This window comes from Cricetulus griseus, chromosome 6, assembly GCF_003668045.3.
Source record: "Cricetulus griseus strain 17A/GY chromosome 6, alternate assembly CriGri-PICRH-1.0, whole genome shotgun sequence".
Classification (NCBI taxonomy): domain Eukaryota; kingdom Metazoa; phylum Chordata; class Mammalia; order Rodentia; family Cricetidae; genus Cricetulus; species Cricetulus griseus.
The window spans coordinates 112,114,257-112,131,230 of NC_048599.1; the positions used below are offsets into that span (position 1 = coordinate 112,114,257).

At 33.4% G+C, this 16,974-nt stretch overlaps 1 protein-coding gene across 2 annotated transcripts in view; it reads left to right on the forward strand.

Moving 5' to 3' along the window:
- Kcnh7 (potassium voltage-gated channel subfamily H member 7) overlaps nucleotides 1-16,974 on the forward strand; it is a 454,061-nt gene that overhangs the window by 370,698 nt on the left and 66,389 nt on the right. For both annotated transcript variants that reach the window (XM_035446851.1, XM_035446852.1), the window contains exons 7-8: nucleotides 2,452-2,877; nucleotides 12,821-13,220. In XM_035446851.1, coding sequence (XP_035302742.1) covers nucleotides 2,452-2,877; nucleotides 12,821-13,220 — 826 coding nt within the window. The remainder of the gene's footprint in view (nucleotides 1-2,451; nucleotides 2,878-12,820; nucleotides 13,221-16,974) is intronic.

A 16,974-nucleotide genomic window follows, 5' to 3' on the forward strand; every position in this document is an offset into this window, starting at 1 on the left:
ATTTTAACTTCATTCTATCTGTAAAGACTACATTTTCAAGTACGGTCACATTATAGATGCTGTAGATTAGGACATAAACATGCAATGTGCTTTAGTTTCAGTCTCCTCATGTCCTTTGCATTATGCACTTGGGACCTGTATTCAAAGTCTCAACATGGCTGTCATCTTTTCCTGACTCTTCTATGAAGATTCCCTATCCTACCTTAGCACCATTCCCACCCTCAGACACTGAGTAAAGAGGAATTCAAAAAACCTACCAATCTCCCCAATACCTTGACATCAGAAACAGTGTACACCTAAACACCAAATGTCTTGTGGAAGGGATAGAGTTCCAGCCACAGTTCTACTCCCCAAGAGATGTTCCAGTTGTTGTGTACATTCTAATTGATTGGGGGTTGTATCTGAAGCATGCCACCTAAACACTGGGCAATCCCAAACAATACCTATTTGTAAAAGAAAAACTGTTTTGTTGTCCTTGCTGTTTTCTCTACTCTTCTGTGAGGAAAATTGTAGGTTTGGGGTTTACAAAGATCTGCTTAGCTCAAAACTTTCAGCCTTATTTTGTTGGAGTAGCCCATGAAGACATGGGGACTGGAGGGAGCTGGAAAAATAGAACACATCCATTTTTTTAAATCTTGACATCCAAAATAAGGTTTTAAATTCCACATTGTACAAGATAGGGAGACGGTGTTTTATGAGAAAGGCACATTGAGTTACATGACAGCTTGAAAGATGATCCATACTTTCCAACCAAGATGTCACACACTAGCTTTCTAGGTTGAATAATATGGCAGTAGTGTTTGATATAATTTGCTCTTTCCAAGTGATAAAGAAATATTAAACAAAATATTTTACCTATTCAAATTTGGAAAGTGGTGTGCTTACATATTTGCATGTCTTAGATTATAAGGATTATTAATATTTTGTAAAATATTAGGTCCTTCTCTTTGTTTCGAAGCCTCTATAATGCCCTTATGCTTAGCTTGTCATTTTCCAACATAATTTGAGATAACTTTCCAATCCTCCATATATTTCTTAATTCATATTTATTGTGGTCTGAATAAATAATTGAATTATACTGTTGTTTTCCAAAACTATTTAAATTAATTTAGCTATTATATAACCACTTTGCCTAGTTTAGGTCAATTCCGATGTTATGCTTAATAGTTAGGTCATATAGCATTTTGAAGAAACTTTTCAAGTCTATTTTAAGTGATGGATAATAACTTGTAACATGAGTAAACAAAGAATGAGATATGACAATAAAAATGAAACTGAATATTGAAATAAGCCCAAAAAGGTTCGTTAGTATACTTAAATTCAATATGTATAGAATTTCCATAATTATTTTTAAAAATAATTATGTGGAGCTGAGATCCACATCATAAAAACCAATAAAATATTTGCTATTTAGAAGAATATATTTTGTATACTTAAAAATTACTTCATATATTGAGCCATTGTGCACAGGTGTGATATAAAAAGTACAATATTGTTCCTCACAGGCACCTTAAAAAGGCTCACTATATGGCACATTGCATAGCTGAAAACTCTTCTGTTTTGATTTCTGTTTTTTTAAATTTGTTTGTAGCAATCATGAACTCATGAGTTTTCTTTAGACATGACTCAAGTTTAGAACTGATATTCTCAGATAAACTAAAACTATAAAGCTAAATGACTTTAGTTTACCTGATTCTTTATTAAGAGAATATATCTTAGTATTTGCATGCCCCTGATTAGATAAGAATCTTTTGACAATTCCAGTTAATCATCTGAAGAACTCTGAAGCTCCCTGCTCCCATGTAATTAACTTAATTTCAGAAAAATTGGAGGAAGCTATTATTTGTCCCAGAATATGAATACCTTTTCATCATCTAAGCAAAAGGATCTTTAGAGTATATTTTAACCTTATTTGCTTTTGCTCATATTGAAAACATTACTAGGAGGAAATAATGCTTAACTAAAGATCTGAAGAGGTTTATTGAGATCTCATTTTCCAATTAATTTATCAAAACTTAATTATTAATTACTATGTATAAAGCAAATCTGACTTTAGATCCATATATATTTCTTTTATTCTTCACAGCCACTTCTTTCCAACATTTGAAAACTGAACTATTACTTAAATTAACTGATTTTATGTATTTCTAAATATATTCATGTATTTAAAAAACATTAATGATTCCTTAATGTCTCAGGAATAATATATATTAAATTTTGGTGAAAAATCTTATTTATCAAGAAATGCCGTTGGGATTTTCTTAAACTGACAGCATCACCAAATACGTATTATACATCATTTAAATGTATGTGTGCTTTTCATTAGTATTTCGAAATAACATGTCTTCTTCCAGATACATCATGTTGTATAATTGCCTTACTATTTTTATTTGTCTGACAGAATTTATAATGACATTTTTATGTATACCTGATTTTCTTTCTTATACTCAGGTTCTTTCTTTGGGAGCAGATGTCTTGCCAGAATACAAGCTGCAGACACCACGCATCAACAAATTTACAATACTGCACTACAGCCCTTTCAAAGCAGTCTGGGATTGGCTTATTTTACTATTGGTCATTTATACTGCTATATTCACCCCCTACTCTGCAGCCTTTCTTCTCAACGACAGAGAAGAACAGAAAAGGCGAGAATGTGGCTATTCTTGTAGCCCTTTGAATGTGGTAGACTTGATTGTGGATATTATGTTTATTATAGACATTCTAATAAACTTCAGAACAACCTATGTAAATCAGAATGAAGAAGTGGTAAGTGATCCTGCCAAAATAGCAATACACTACTTCAAAGGCTGGTTCCTGATTGACATGGTTGCAGCCATCCCTTTTGACTTGCTGATATTTGGATCAGGTTCTGATGAGGTAAGAGCTGCTTAAGAATTTTATTTTCTGTAAGACTGCAATTGTAAAAGTAAATCTACATTAACTAGAAGAAACAATAGTTGCTTCAAAAGTTGCCACATCTCACAGATGAAGCACATTTTCACCTGGAAATATAAAATGAAATGAAGGCATTTTCTGTTGCAAATAATTGAAATTCCTCCTATATCTGCTAAGAGATGCAAAGATACTATCCATGCTGTAGCTAAGAACTTAAGTTTTGAAACACATGCACAGAGCATCCAGCATATCCCTATTGAGTAAAATCCCTACAGATTAAATTTTTGAGGGAAAAGCTATCAAACATTAAAGATGTCTTCATTCTTAAATCACTAATTGGGGTGTAGACTGAAGAAAGACTTGTTCTTTGCTCCAACTATAAAAAAGAGGGCACTTTATGAAATGCCTTTATCAAAACTCACTTCTATCTCTCATTTTGGGAAATACTTAATGTATATTTCTAATATATTATAAAGTTGAGAACCTTAAGAAAAAAATGACAAGTTAATGTATATTGGGTACATTTTCTGAATAGAGGGTCCATAAACATAATCAGATCTTCAAAATATCTTTGGGACAGATTCAGTTAGTGTCTGCTTTATTTAATTATCAGTAGTTGTTAAAGTATATAAGTATTTCTATCATGAAAATATTTACAGAAGGTATGTGTCTTAAGTTTCCTTTCTAGGGCTCTGATAAAATACCAGGACAAAAAACAAGTTAGAGGATAACGGGTTTATTTTACCTTACAAGGCCAGGTTCTAGTCTATCAGTGTGGGAAAGTCAAGACATCAGGAACTTGTAGCAGCTGGTCTAAGCCACAGCCAAGAACACAGAGAGAATGAGTGCATGAATCCTTACTGCGCAATTGCTTTATCTACACATGTACAATTTCAGACCCAAACCCTGGGAATGTGGTCAAACACTTTAGGCTGGGTCTTCCCATGTCTATAAATACATTCATAAGAATTCCCCTACAGACACCCCACAAACCATTTAGATAAACCTCGTTGACACTTTCTAGATTTTGTCAAGTTGACAATTTAACAATTAAAACAAACCATAGTGGTACATAGAAAAGTAACTCCAAGAAAGTTGACTGAAAAAGACAACTCAATGTGCTGAAATTAAAAATCAAAATCAGTGTCCTTTTCTGCATAAGAATTTCTCATTATCTTTTGTTGGTTTCTTAATTTGTACATTTCGAGAGAAAAAAGAGATCTCAACAGATACTTGCTTGTTAACCACTGAAGGCTTCAGGGCAAAAGAATCCTTGTCTTCCAGGGGGAAGAAGCATCAGTGTGTGTAGAATTAAGTTTACTGAAAGACTCATCAATCTGTAAGTTAGGAGAGCTCAGGACAATGGATTATGACAGGGTCCCAGACCCTTTCATTATCTGTAAAAGAATGCTAATGAAATTGTCTTCCTTGGTAATTTGATATTTTATTTGGCACTAAATGAAATAACACATATGAAATGAAAGAAAAAATAGTTGTTAAAGATCTTCTAAGGTGATTCCTAATTTGAGTTATAACTAAAAGACATTATAAAACATTTTATCATTGATATTTATCTTTGATTTTTAAAATAAATTTTTATTTAAATTAAAAACAATCTTATTTTACGTATAAATCCCAGTTCCCTCTCCCTCCCATCCTCCTGTGCCCACCACCAATCCCCCATCCCATTAGGGATTATCAAATTCTGACACATCATTTGGGACAGGACCTCCCTCCTGTACCCAGGCTAAGAGAGTATCCCTCCATAGGGAATGGGCTACCAAAGCTCATTCCTGCACTAAATGCTGGTTCCACTGCCAGAGGCCGCATAGACTGCCCAGGCCTCCCAACTGACACCCACGTTCAGGGGCCTTTTTCGGTCCTATGCTGGTTCCCCAGCTGTCAGACTGGGATCGGTGAATTTACAATCGCTCAGGCCAGCTGTCTCATATAGCAGGGATTACATGCAGTTATATTACACAAACTTCTCCTGATAAACTGTAGAATAAAACTTCAGTTTCAAAGGTGTGAATAGTGTGTATTTGTGTGTGTGTGTGTGTGTGTGTGTGTGAGAGAGAGAGAGAGAGAGAGAGAGAGAGAGAGAGAGAGAGAGAGAGTACATTAACTATATACACATATTGACAGTGAATCAAACTTTGGAAGTCAAATGAATATGCAAATAGAATATTAGAAAAACTTAATATACTTATGATATTCAATCAATAATAGTCAAAATAAAAGATATTTAGAAATTCTAAGTACAGCCATCAAGGTAGAATTAAATGCTAGATTATTTTAATTTCAGTTACTACACATTTTAAAATGTAAAATTCCTTTCAAATATGTAATTCAAATAATCACTGCTACAACAAATGTTGTAAAGCAAGAGAGAGTTTAAAAGATTCACATCAGTATATGGTGAAATAGTCTAAGGAAAAAGAGGGTGAAAAAGAAAACTAAAAACTTGACTGAAACTTACAGAGTGGGGAAATAGCTGGAAAGATTAATGGATATGCAATTTTCGCTTTTAAATATGTAAATTACCAGCAGGACACTGAAAACTTATTTAAGAAATGTAAAGTTTTGTTGCTGGAGACCCTTCTAGGTATCATAGTGTCTACTGACCTCATTCTACTAAGAAGTAACATTAAAATCTAATACTGGCCGGGCATTGGTGACATATGCATTTAATCCCAGCACTCGGGAGGCAGAGGCAGGCGGATCTCTGTGAGTTCGAGGCCAGCCTGGTCTCCAGAGCAAGTGCCAGGATAGGCTCCAAAGCTACACAGAGAAACACTGTCTCAAAAACCAAAAAGAAAAAAAAATCTAATACTGTGTTTACTGTGCATGTTTTTTAAGTAGAATTAACTGCAAAAAAATATTTCATCTGATGCCATGCCTGGGAAGTTTAATTATTATTCCAGTTTTGTACAACAGGCCATTAACTGGCCTCCCTGGTTCTATGTTTTACATTGTTCCTATTCAGTAGCAATATAATATACCTCATGCATCACCAAATGTTTGCTGAGTAGCCTTAAAAGCAACAGGCATTGTTATAGATTAAGAAATCAAAGAGATAGATAAGTTTCTACTCTAGAGTCAGGCAATGGTGGAGCACACCTTTAATCCCAGCACTGGGGAGGTAGAGGCAGGAGGATCTCTGTGAGTTCAATACCAGCCTGGTCTACAAGAACAAGTTCCCCGACAGCCTCCTAAGCCACAGAGAATCCCTACCTCGAAAAACATAAACCAAAAGAAAAAGTTTCTACTCTACATTCTCATAAAAGATCAAATACTAAAATGACTCAAATTGGGTGGAAAGAACAATATGTGGTTGGCTAACATAGACTGAGAGACTAGAAAAGACCACTAAGAGGGTCATTTAAGCTTTGACATGTAAGAAATTTCCAGCCATATGACACTACAAAACACTTCAAACCAAAGGGAAGAGTTATAGCATATCCTCTGTTGACTATCATGTTTGGAATGTTAGATGAATAGAAAAATGCCAGTGGCATCAAGGCTGAATCAAAGTCAAAGATGAGGTGCTAAGATATGAGAACTAAATCACAAAGAATCATTAGATCTGTTTATTATGGCTTTAACAAGATTCTTGAATGGAACTGACTTTGATTGACATTTTAAAAGATTGTGTAGACTGTTCTCTGTGTACTGGACAGTCAAGAGCAAGGGACCCAAGTTAAAGTCCAGACTGTGATGTATGGTGATGAGGAAAAAGCATGAACACATGATACAAGAGATGTAGAAAATAGATAATATATGGTATATTTGAAATATCATCCATCGTAAATTGTTGGTTAATTAAATATCCATGAAAAAAAGAAAAATCAGAACTAATTCAAAACATCTTTTGTAGTTCACTCATTGAATAATTCAGGTGGGAGTAGGGATAGGAGAAAAGGTACTTTTATAAGCGACTTTCATGAATGGTAATGTCCTCATCCAGATGGTAAAATACTGGGGAGAAAAAGGTGTATTGTGCAGGAGAAAAAAAGTTTATTGTGAGATGTTTTGATCATAATAAGTATGAGATGCTTATTAGTCATACAGACAGCTGGAAGGCAAATCAGGCACCCTATGAGCAACTAGAAAGACACATATAGCCATATAAGAGAGAAGACAGTCTTTAAATTAAAAATTAGATATAATCACAGTAATGGGGTAATTGTGCTGTTTAAACATATAAAATGTGCTGGCCACATCAGAAATACAAACATCCAGGCTTTCATGCATTCATTAGTGAACATTGATAGAAACTACATGCAAATATACATAATAAAATTAATGAAAAAATATTTTCTAATGGTTTAAAGCTAGGAGAATGATTTTACTGAACTATTTGAATGATTTTTTCCTATATATTCACATCAATTAGGTAAGAGAAGATATTTTTTCTCAATATCAATTAAACATTAATATATTCCTATACCTGAATATTAAACTACTTTATAGTCAGTTCAAAATCCAATTTTGTAAAAATACAATTTTATCTATAAAACATACATATTAACAATAGAAGGATAATGAGACAATATGGTTTTACTAAAGAAGACACAATTGCCCATATTTTTCAAACTAACATTGATTTTTACTATAATTAAATATATATATATTATATATATATATATATATATATATATACTAGAGGATCTCCTTTACTGATATAAACATGTTGCAGAAAATGAATGCTGAGCATTGCTGAGCTTGCTTATATTGTTACTACCTTGCTGACATTAATATCATTTAGAAAGACAAATAATTCTGTGGTTCCTAACTTTGGCTTCATCAAGCATGACACTGCCACAATGATTTGCTTCAGTATCATCAATGCTAAGGAACAATATCTTTCCCTTGATCTCCATAAAGTCAGATTTGATTTTCTGTCCCAAATTTCCCCATATTTGGATTCTCCATGGCAAATTTTCAAGTCTTTAACATTTAGGAGCTAGAGAACTCTAGTTAGTTACACAGACCATTATCTCCTTCCTTCCTGAAAACTAAAGTTCTAGTTTCAGTTACTTGCTTTGCTGACCTCTGACTCATACCTTAATGAATTGTAAACGCAGTCAAAATAACCAAAATAACTAGGGGCTCTTTGCAGAAAAATTCCAATAGGGAAGTGGAATTTCTGCTCACAAAATGTTTCTTTCACTAATTACCCTGATATATGAACTGTGAAACGAACATAGAGAAAATATTAGTAGCCTTCTGTAGAAATTCTGATTATCGTGTGAGCTGTTCTCCTTACATTTGATCTTTATGATAGATGTCATGAATTGACTAGATATTATTATGCAAATGAGATGCTCATATTCCACTTGAAATAACAGAGCACAGCTTGAAAATATGCATATATCATGTCAACAGTAACAACAATTTCTCTTCCTTTAGATAGTGTTTGATTTATTTTTTACAGTAATTTTCTTTGGCCTCTACTTGGAGCTTTGATCATGCCTCTCAATTCTGTGGCATGACAAGTGGCATAAATACAAAATGTCCAATTGAAAAAATATTTTCTTTAAATTAATCATTTATATGTGTTGACTAAAAGTGATAGAGTATATAAAATACATTTTTTTCTTGGTAAAAACTCAAATTTCAATTAAAAGAGTATAATATTCATACTTTTATATGGGATATTTTATTTGTCTGTTAAAACTTAACAATCATTGGCCAGTTTCTATGTTATTGAAATAAAATAGAAAGGGATTTAATATTACGGTAGGATAAGAATGTTAACTATGAAACAGAGTAAGTTGATCAATCATTAAGCTTGTTAAGTATTAAAAGGAATTCCCCAGCAAGGCTGTAGAATCATTTCTTTGGAATGCATAGTTGGTGAAAGCAATTGTGAAATTTGATATGAAAAAAGAAATAAGCTAGGAAATTCCCCAGAGTTCAGCACATATCTAGATATAGACCTTTGATTGTATTAATAAACATGCCCTCAGAAATATTGAAAAGTATTAGACAACTGAAAAAAAGACTAGAAACTAGACAATGATATTGAATTATATTGTTTAAAAAATTCATTGAATGGTGTGTAAAGTATACACCTGAATAGGAGTTACTGAGGATAAAATTTAAAGCAAAAAAATTGAATATGGAATCTTGACATTTATATTTGCAAATGTTACTGCCTCCCCCATAAATTTCTTTCTTGGGAGGTGGGATAGAGTGATGCATTAAGTTGAAGTTTCATTGATGACTGCCTGTATAATCCATTCTATATAACCAAAAAGAATGTGTTAAATTTCATCATTTATAAAAGAATGATTGCTATAATTTATAAGTTTACTTTTACTAAGTGATTAAAACGAAGCTTACTAAGTATACTTAATATTTTTAGTATAAGAAACTTATAAATATTAACAAAATAAGGTAATTTTTTTAAAATTTCAACATATAATTTTCTCTTATCAGTAAATCTTTCTCAACTTAAGTTTACACAGATTTATTCTTGAGAGTTGTTAATACTGGTGTGAATTACTTAATTTCAGTCCTTCACAAAAGTTTCCAACATTGGAAGAAGGTATTGACTAATTTATTACATAATGTTTATCAAATAAAATTAATGTACTCTTTCTTAGTCTGGTCTCTGATACAACATATTTCTAGTTGTATCTTTAACCAAAAAAAGTTAATTAGGTTTAATGAGGAAACCTAATTTCCCTCAATATCAGAAGGAATTTAGGACTTTTAATAATCAATTTAGGACTTTTTAAACAATGTAATTGAATTATACTCATTATTAAAGAGATACAAATAATTGTATTTGTGAGGGAAAGTTGTCTAATTAAAAACTACTTAAAAGGGCATTTAAAATAAAAATCTTGTATAAGTAAAGTTTCTTTACTATGACAGTCAGGAAAAAATGTATTATTTCCAATCACAATAAATGAGCTGAGATCTAGACTGCACAAGAACAATAAGATGAAGTTTGCTATTCTAGAATTCTTTGCGTATTCCTTACTACAGCTCATAGGTAAAATTGGCACAGTACCTTCCTTCAACTACTATAGAAGTACTCTCTTCTTATCTATTTTTATTACCCTATTTATAAAAAATCATCACAGTTTAGAACCTGCTGAGCTTGTATTCATTTAAATTCTTTTGCCAAGAGTTACTCAGCAAGAAGAGACTGGAAATGTCCTGGCCTATTCTCTCAGAAATTTGGTACCATCATTTATCTTCTCTCTATGACCTCACACAAGACAATGTGGCAATATATACAAGGGTCACTTGCAAAGAAGACCCAAGTGAGTTGGCAGCATTTGTCAATAGAAATAAGGCACAACGTTGGTACAACATAAAGCAAGCTCATGTAGTTGTGCTTGGGTAAATGATACAGAGTCGCGAAAGACTGTTGAAGTCATTGTTCACTCAACCTTTCCTCAGGATGCAAGTCACAACTGTTTCATCATCTCTCCTCCTCCTCCCAGTCTGCTTCTTTTCCTTCCATTCCCCCTTTCTCTCCTTCTCCTCCTTGCTCTGTACTTCCTCCTGTCCCACCTTTCTCTTATTATTTTTGTAATCATCATGCATAAAAATTGAGAATGAGGCTAAGGCTTCTTGAACTTCTTTTTCCTCAGAATATATGTCATTCATGTGTGATCACTCAAGTTATACTTATTTATATACTTATAAAAACTCAGTTACATACAAATTTTATTTTCATCATTAACTAAACATAGGAGGAAATTTAGGGTGTTTGAGGTAGAAATGCACAGGAGATTTTTATTATTTTCCTTTTGGTCTACTGCTTTACAACCCATTATGAAAACTGTCCATGTATTGTTTGGAATTTACTTAATTTAAATACTAGCTGGTGACTCTGCATTATATTTAAATTATTTTGAAACGCTTTATTCTAAAGCCAAGTAAGAATTTTTGTATTTGCACAATAATCTTTAAACATCTCTGGTTTTGAAACATAAGTAAATAGGCAGTTGTATTTTCACAAGAAATAAACTCAAAAGTCTGAACTGTGCAAAAGTGGTAAGAATGAACAAATGTGACTCCTACCGTAAGAGTCTGGTAACCATGTACCTGGATGAAGTTCTGGACTTTCCAAGACCCATCCATTTTCTGAGGGCACTGCATCATCCATGTTACAAGGCTTCCATTTGAGGTTCCAAAAATCTGAGAAGTATATATAGAAAGTACATAAGCTCCATCAACACATTTTATAGTATAAAATTCCTAGTAGTAGAAACAGAAAAGTAAGGAGATATTTAAATGGAAATATGATGAGCTACCATTTATTAGATATTACCTACAATCATATAGACATCATATTCCCATTTACAAATAGAATAACTGAAGCTTGAGTGTAAAAGAATAACCTGTCCAAGGTAGCATACTAGTATGCAAGTAGTTCTTAGATCTGCTAGAAAGTCCTTGCACATAACTGCCAAAGTAAAGTGTTGATGATACAAATAGGGACATTTACTTTATTTCCAGTAGACCCTGTAATGCTACCTTAAATTCTAGAATTTGTTGAAGGGGTATATGTCTTTAAATGTGCTAAAAAGGAAAAGCTGTTTTCTGTGTTGCATTGTGAAAAATATTAACTTACTATTGGTACAACCAAAATGAACAAAATTATAAGCCTCTTATGATAAGTCTATCCAAGCTAGGCATACCCCTCCCACTTTTGGAGGGTTCCAATCTTACAGAAATGAATTTAAGGGAGACTAAAGGATTTTTCCTTTGCTTGACTGCTAGAGTACAGCAAAGAAACAAACAGAAGAACTATGATGTTTTGCATTAAAAGTTTTCCTGTATATTCAGTAATATTTTTTCACTAAATCAATATTCATAGCTATGGGATGCTAGCTACTCCAAGTGCTATTTCTTCAATTAAAACATTAGCATTCTTAACACATTTGGATGTACTTTGTAAAATAAACACCACAATGAAGAGATAAAATGACTCAATAATTGATTGGTAAATACCATGTAACTATGGAATAATTATATGCTCTGTGAATTATATAGTACTTATAGCTGACATTATTTAGGAAACATGAGAAATGAACTTGTAATTTGTACTTATCAGATTTCGATTCCTAACAGCCAGTTAAATATCCTGTTATTATGTTAAAGTATCCTATCATTAAATACCTGGTCAATAACAATCATGCAATTAGTTAACATGCATCATACTCCAAAATACAGTTGTGTCATCAGGATGCCAAGAAACGATTTATGAACATGATGCATTCAGGAAAAAAGAAAGAAAAAAAGAAAGAAAAAGATATTTAAATATAGATTGTAATTCATGCATGCAGATGTCCACTAAGGGTTGTCATGGTTACAAAAGGAGCTCGGCTGACTGGCTCAGGTGTTTTTTCATTTCAGCATAGGCTGCTCAGAAAGGTCTTGGGGTCTTCCTTTCTTGTGATCTCTACCACAAACTATGTCACCAAATACCCATACAGTTGCTAATGCCAAAATCTCACTTCTTATTGTCTCTGCCAAGGAAATAGCCTTTTTTCTATTCACTAGAGGAGATTATTTGTCTATAAATAATTGTCTGTCTTTGTTACAGAGTGCTTCCTTTGAGCACTGTATTTGTAGTGTGTGGTACTTAGTAGACACACAATCAACTCCTTGGACATTGGTTGAGGAAGGAACATCTTAGTAGTACACATCATGTGAAAGCTCCTTTTGTAGACCTTGGGTAGTCTGATTTTCTTTCCATGGATCTTGTACACCAAGACACTGGGTTAATGAACCACGTGTTTTTCAAAGTGGAATTAAAACTCTGGATGAAGAACTAATCTTCATACTTGATTCAAGCCTGTGTCTGTTTCCCATTTTCTGTTAAAAATTCTACCTTACAAGATCATACCCTGAATTGTTTACAGCTGTTTCTGACCATATACATTTATTTCCACAGACAACGACATTAATTGGTCTTTTGAAGACTGCACGTCTCCTTCGTCTTGTACGCGTAGCCAGGAAACTGGACCGATATTCAGAATATGGCGCTGCTGTTCTAATGCTCTTAATGTGCATATTTGCCCTGATTGCCCACTGGCTGGCTTGCATCTGGTATGCGATTGGGAATGTAGAGAGGCCATATCTGACTGACAAAATTGGATGGTTGGATTCCTTAGGACAACAAATTGGGAAACGTTACAATGACAGTGACTCAAGTTCTGGACCATCCATTAAAGACAAATACGTCACGGCACTTTATTTTACCTTCAGCAGTTTAACCAGTGTAGGATTTGGAAATGTGTCTCCTAACACCAATTCGGAGAAAATCTTTTCCATTTGTGTCATGTTGATTGGCTGTAAGTAGATTTCTCTTTTGCTATCTGTTAGGATAAATATTAGCACAAAATTGGTATTTCTAGAACATAGAGAATAAAGCAAACTATGGAAACTGTGGAGATAGTGGGATTACAGATGTAGATATGATATTCTGTAAAGTATGATATTTCCTAGTGAAGTGAAGAAACAAAAAATTCTCTTCATACTCTTAGAACTAGCTTTAATATCAATATAAAATAAACCCATCACTTGATTTTCCCAGGATTAGTTCAGCCTCTTCAAGTCCTTGATGCAAAACAATATCACACTATAGTATCACATTGAGGGCTCTAGGGATGGCTCAGTGGTTAAGAACATTTGCTACTCTTGCTTAGGGATGATGCTCTGTTCTTCGCACTCACAACCTCCTCTACCTCTAGTTCCAACCTGATGCCCTCTTCTGGTCTCTGAAACTACAAGGCATGCACATGGTGCAAATGAATTCACATCGGCACTCACATGTAAAAATAACAACAAATAACATTTGAAAAATTAATTTAAATATAGTATCACAAAATTGCCTTTAACCAAAACATATATTCAGGTGTATATGAAATCACTTCTAGGCTACCTATATTTCCTAACACCTCATAAATCTCACAAGGAAGAATGAGAAAAAGTGTCTGTACATGTGAAATACAGACATAATTTTTTGAAAATATTTTTTGTTCATGGCTGGTTGAATTCTCAAATGTAAATACAGAAGTCACCATTTCTTCATTCAAGAAGGCTTCTGTTTTGCTCTAGAATATCATGAGTATAAAACTGAAGTGATATGGGTTCTCATATTGCAGATATGAAAATTACAATTTATTCATTGTTACATAAAAATGATTGTAATTTATTACTAACAGCTATTTTCTGTTACAAGTTGAGATCAAGTTAAGTTGGAAAATAAAGTTCTAGATATAAATCTTTCTCTCATAGATATAAACCATTACAATTATACCTACAATTGATTTCCTCTTTTATTGATTTTAAATTGCTTTCTTTTGACATCATTCTAAGGTCAAAGTCATTACTTTATACTCTGTAGTAGCTTTATACAAAGTACATAATTTATTACATATATTATTTAGAGTAGAAGATTTTATGGCAAGATAGAGTTGACTTAATAATAATTTTGAAAATACATTGTAAAGAACTTAGTGATACCCTACATTATGGCAGGCAACAATAACAACTTCAAAAGGAGCATTGCCCTTGGATAGTGTACAAAGTTGAAAATAGATCTTGACAATTAATTTTCATGTATCACCTTATTAATTACTGAAATATGGTTAGATAAGACCTATTTATGAAACTTAAATAAGTTCTCTCAGTAATCTACTCTGCCAAAAATATAGTTTCTCTCAGTAATCTACTCTGCCAAAAATATAGTTTTTATTTCAATAACATTTTCATAATAAAATACATTTTTTAAAACCCTCAAGATCTTTTAATTCCACCACAGGCTTGGCTACAAACACAGAAGTAGCAATGCATGCAGATGGCAATGGAACTGCAGCCTATTAAAATACAGAAATACACATTCAAGGTACTTTTAGTCTGTAATTATAACCATAGAGGGGCTGGGGAGATGACTCAGGCAGTAAAAGTTTTGCCTTGCAAGCTTGACAAGTCCTCAGCACCCACATAGAAGCCCGGTGCAGCAGTGCACACCTGTAACCCCGGGGGCAGCAAAGCAGAGATAGGAGGATCCAGAAGACTTGCTGGCCAGCAAGTGGGTTTGTTGAGCTCCAGGTCCAGTGATAGACTTGGAAAATATAGTGGAATGGTAGGAGGATCCAGAAGACTTGCTGGCCAGCAAGTGGGTTTGTTGAGCTCCAGGTCCAGTGATAGACTTGGAAAATATAGTGGAATGGCTAGAGAGATGGCTCAGCAAGTAAAGGTACCAAATGACAAACTTGAGGCACACGCGCGTGCGCACACACACACACACACACACACACACACACACACACACACACACACACACACACACAAAATATATACACACTTGCATAATGCTCAAAATCAATGCATAAAATGCATTAAGATATATATCAATTGGAAAGCAATTGAAGAAAACACGGAACATCACCTCCATATGTACATCTATACATACAAACATACACACAAACTCACTCAAAGCAACAGCAAAAGAATATATCACAATACATTTCACAGTGTTAAAGATTTTAGTTGCATTAATATAAAACAAGGCAAAGAAATGTATCTGCTCTTGATTAAATATTTATATCCGTGAAATAAATACAAATATATCTACTTAAGAAGAGTACCTATAAATATTTAGAAACAATAATTCAAGGAACTTACAAAAATTACAACCAATTATCCTGTTCACTGCTTAGAAGCCCTCAGCACTGTAATATCTGTTATATGGATCATTTTATTGAAAACACATGCTAGTTCTTATTTAGCCTACACACAATATCTAATATCAGAAGAATAGTGACAGCTCCTCTTACCTATTCCCCCTCCTTCCCTTCTTTTTTAATTTTCTTTGTGCCCTTGCCTCCTTTTCTTTATTTCCCTCCTTCCTTCTTTTGTTCTTTCCTTATGCATTTCTTATCTATTCATAACTATAACTCTAGGTTACTTTTACTGGTCCTTTAAAAAATATCTGCGATTCCAACAGATAAATTTGATCTTCTAAGAGAAGACACTCTTCAAATTGGATAGAGAAAAAGTCAATTCACATTCCACGTGTATCATTAATTCAAATAGAAGACTCATTTTTATAAGCTTTGATCAAATGAGATGGGCAAAGCTTGATGTCACACAGAAAAAATTTTTAAGCACTGCTTGAGAGTTCTGTCATGACCTATGATGTCATTAATAAGGGGAAAGGTAAAATTGAGACTTGAAAGATAACAATTATAACAGTGCTTATGAAACGTTCTTAGCCTTTAGGCATAATGATATATTTTTTCCTGGTATCTCCCATTAAATGGAATTATATGCAAAAATTAATTGGTTCTTGTGATTTGCAATATTTACACACTAAGCAGGTTATATCATAGCAAAACAGGGCCGTTCAACATAAAAATAAATGCAAAACCAAAATTTTAATGTAAAAATCATCTGTGTGTTTATTATAACCAGAAAGATTATCAGGGTGAAATTTCAGCTTCCTTAAGTTATTTATTGTAAAAGAAAAATGAAGCCACATTGTAGACAAAGAGGAACTTATATACATATTACAGCATTATCATGCAAGGAAAAAAAGAAGCCTGAACTATTTAAAGGGAGGCAAAGGTTAGTGCACTTCCAATCCCTGCACTCAGGACTGACAACAGGAAGCACACAAACTGGAGACCAGCACGGGCTAATAATAAGTGCCTGTTTAAAATTGTCTCAGTAAATGCAAATAACTGCAGCATCTGTAGACAGTTTTAAATGCCATTCTCACTAAATTCCTGATTGGTACACAGAACAATGATTGGATAATTCATTTTAATAGTGTGCATAACTAAAAAAATGAAAGAACACTGAACAAATATGAAGATGGGTGTAAAACAAAGCCATAGAACAGGAACTAACACAGCCCTAACAAAGCTTTATAAGCAAGCCTCCAACCTTACCTTTGAGCTAGAGCTCAGAAGTAGAGCACAAAAATCAGCCCGATCTTCATGTTCTCCATCTAGAAGAACACAGGAACAGTATATAACTGAAAAAAGTATTTTGGACAAGACAATGAAGAACAGGAAAAAAAATAAATTAGACAGCAGA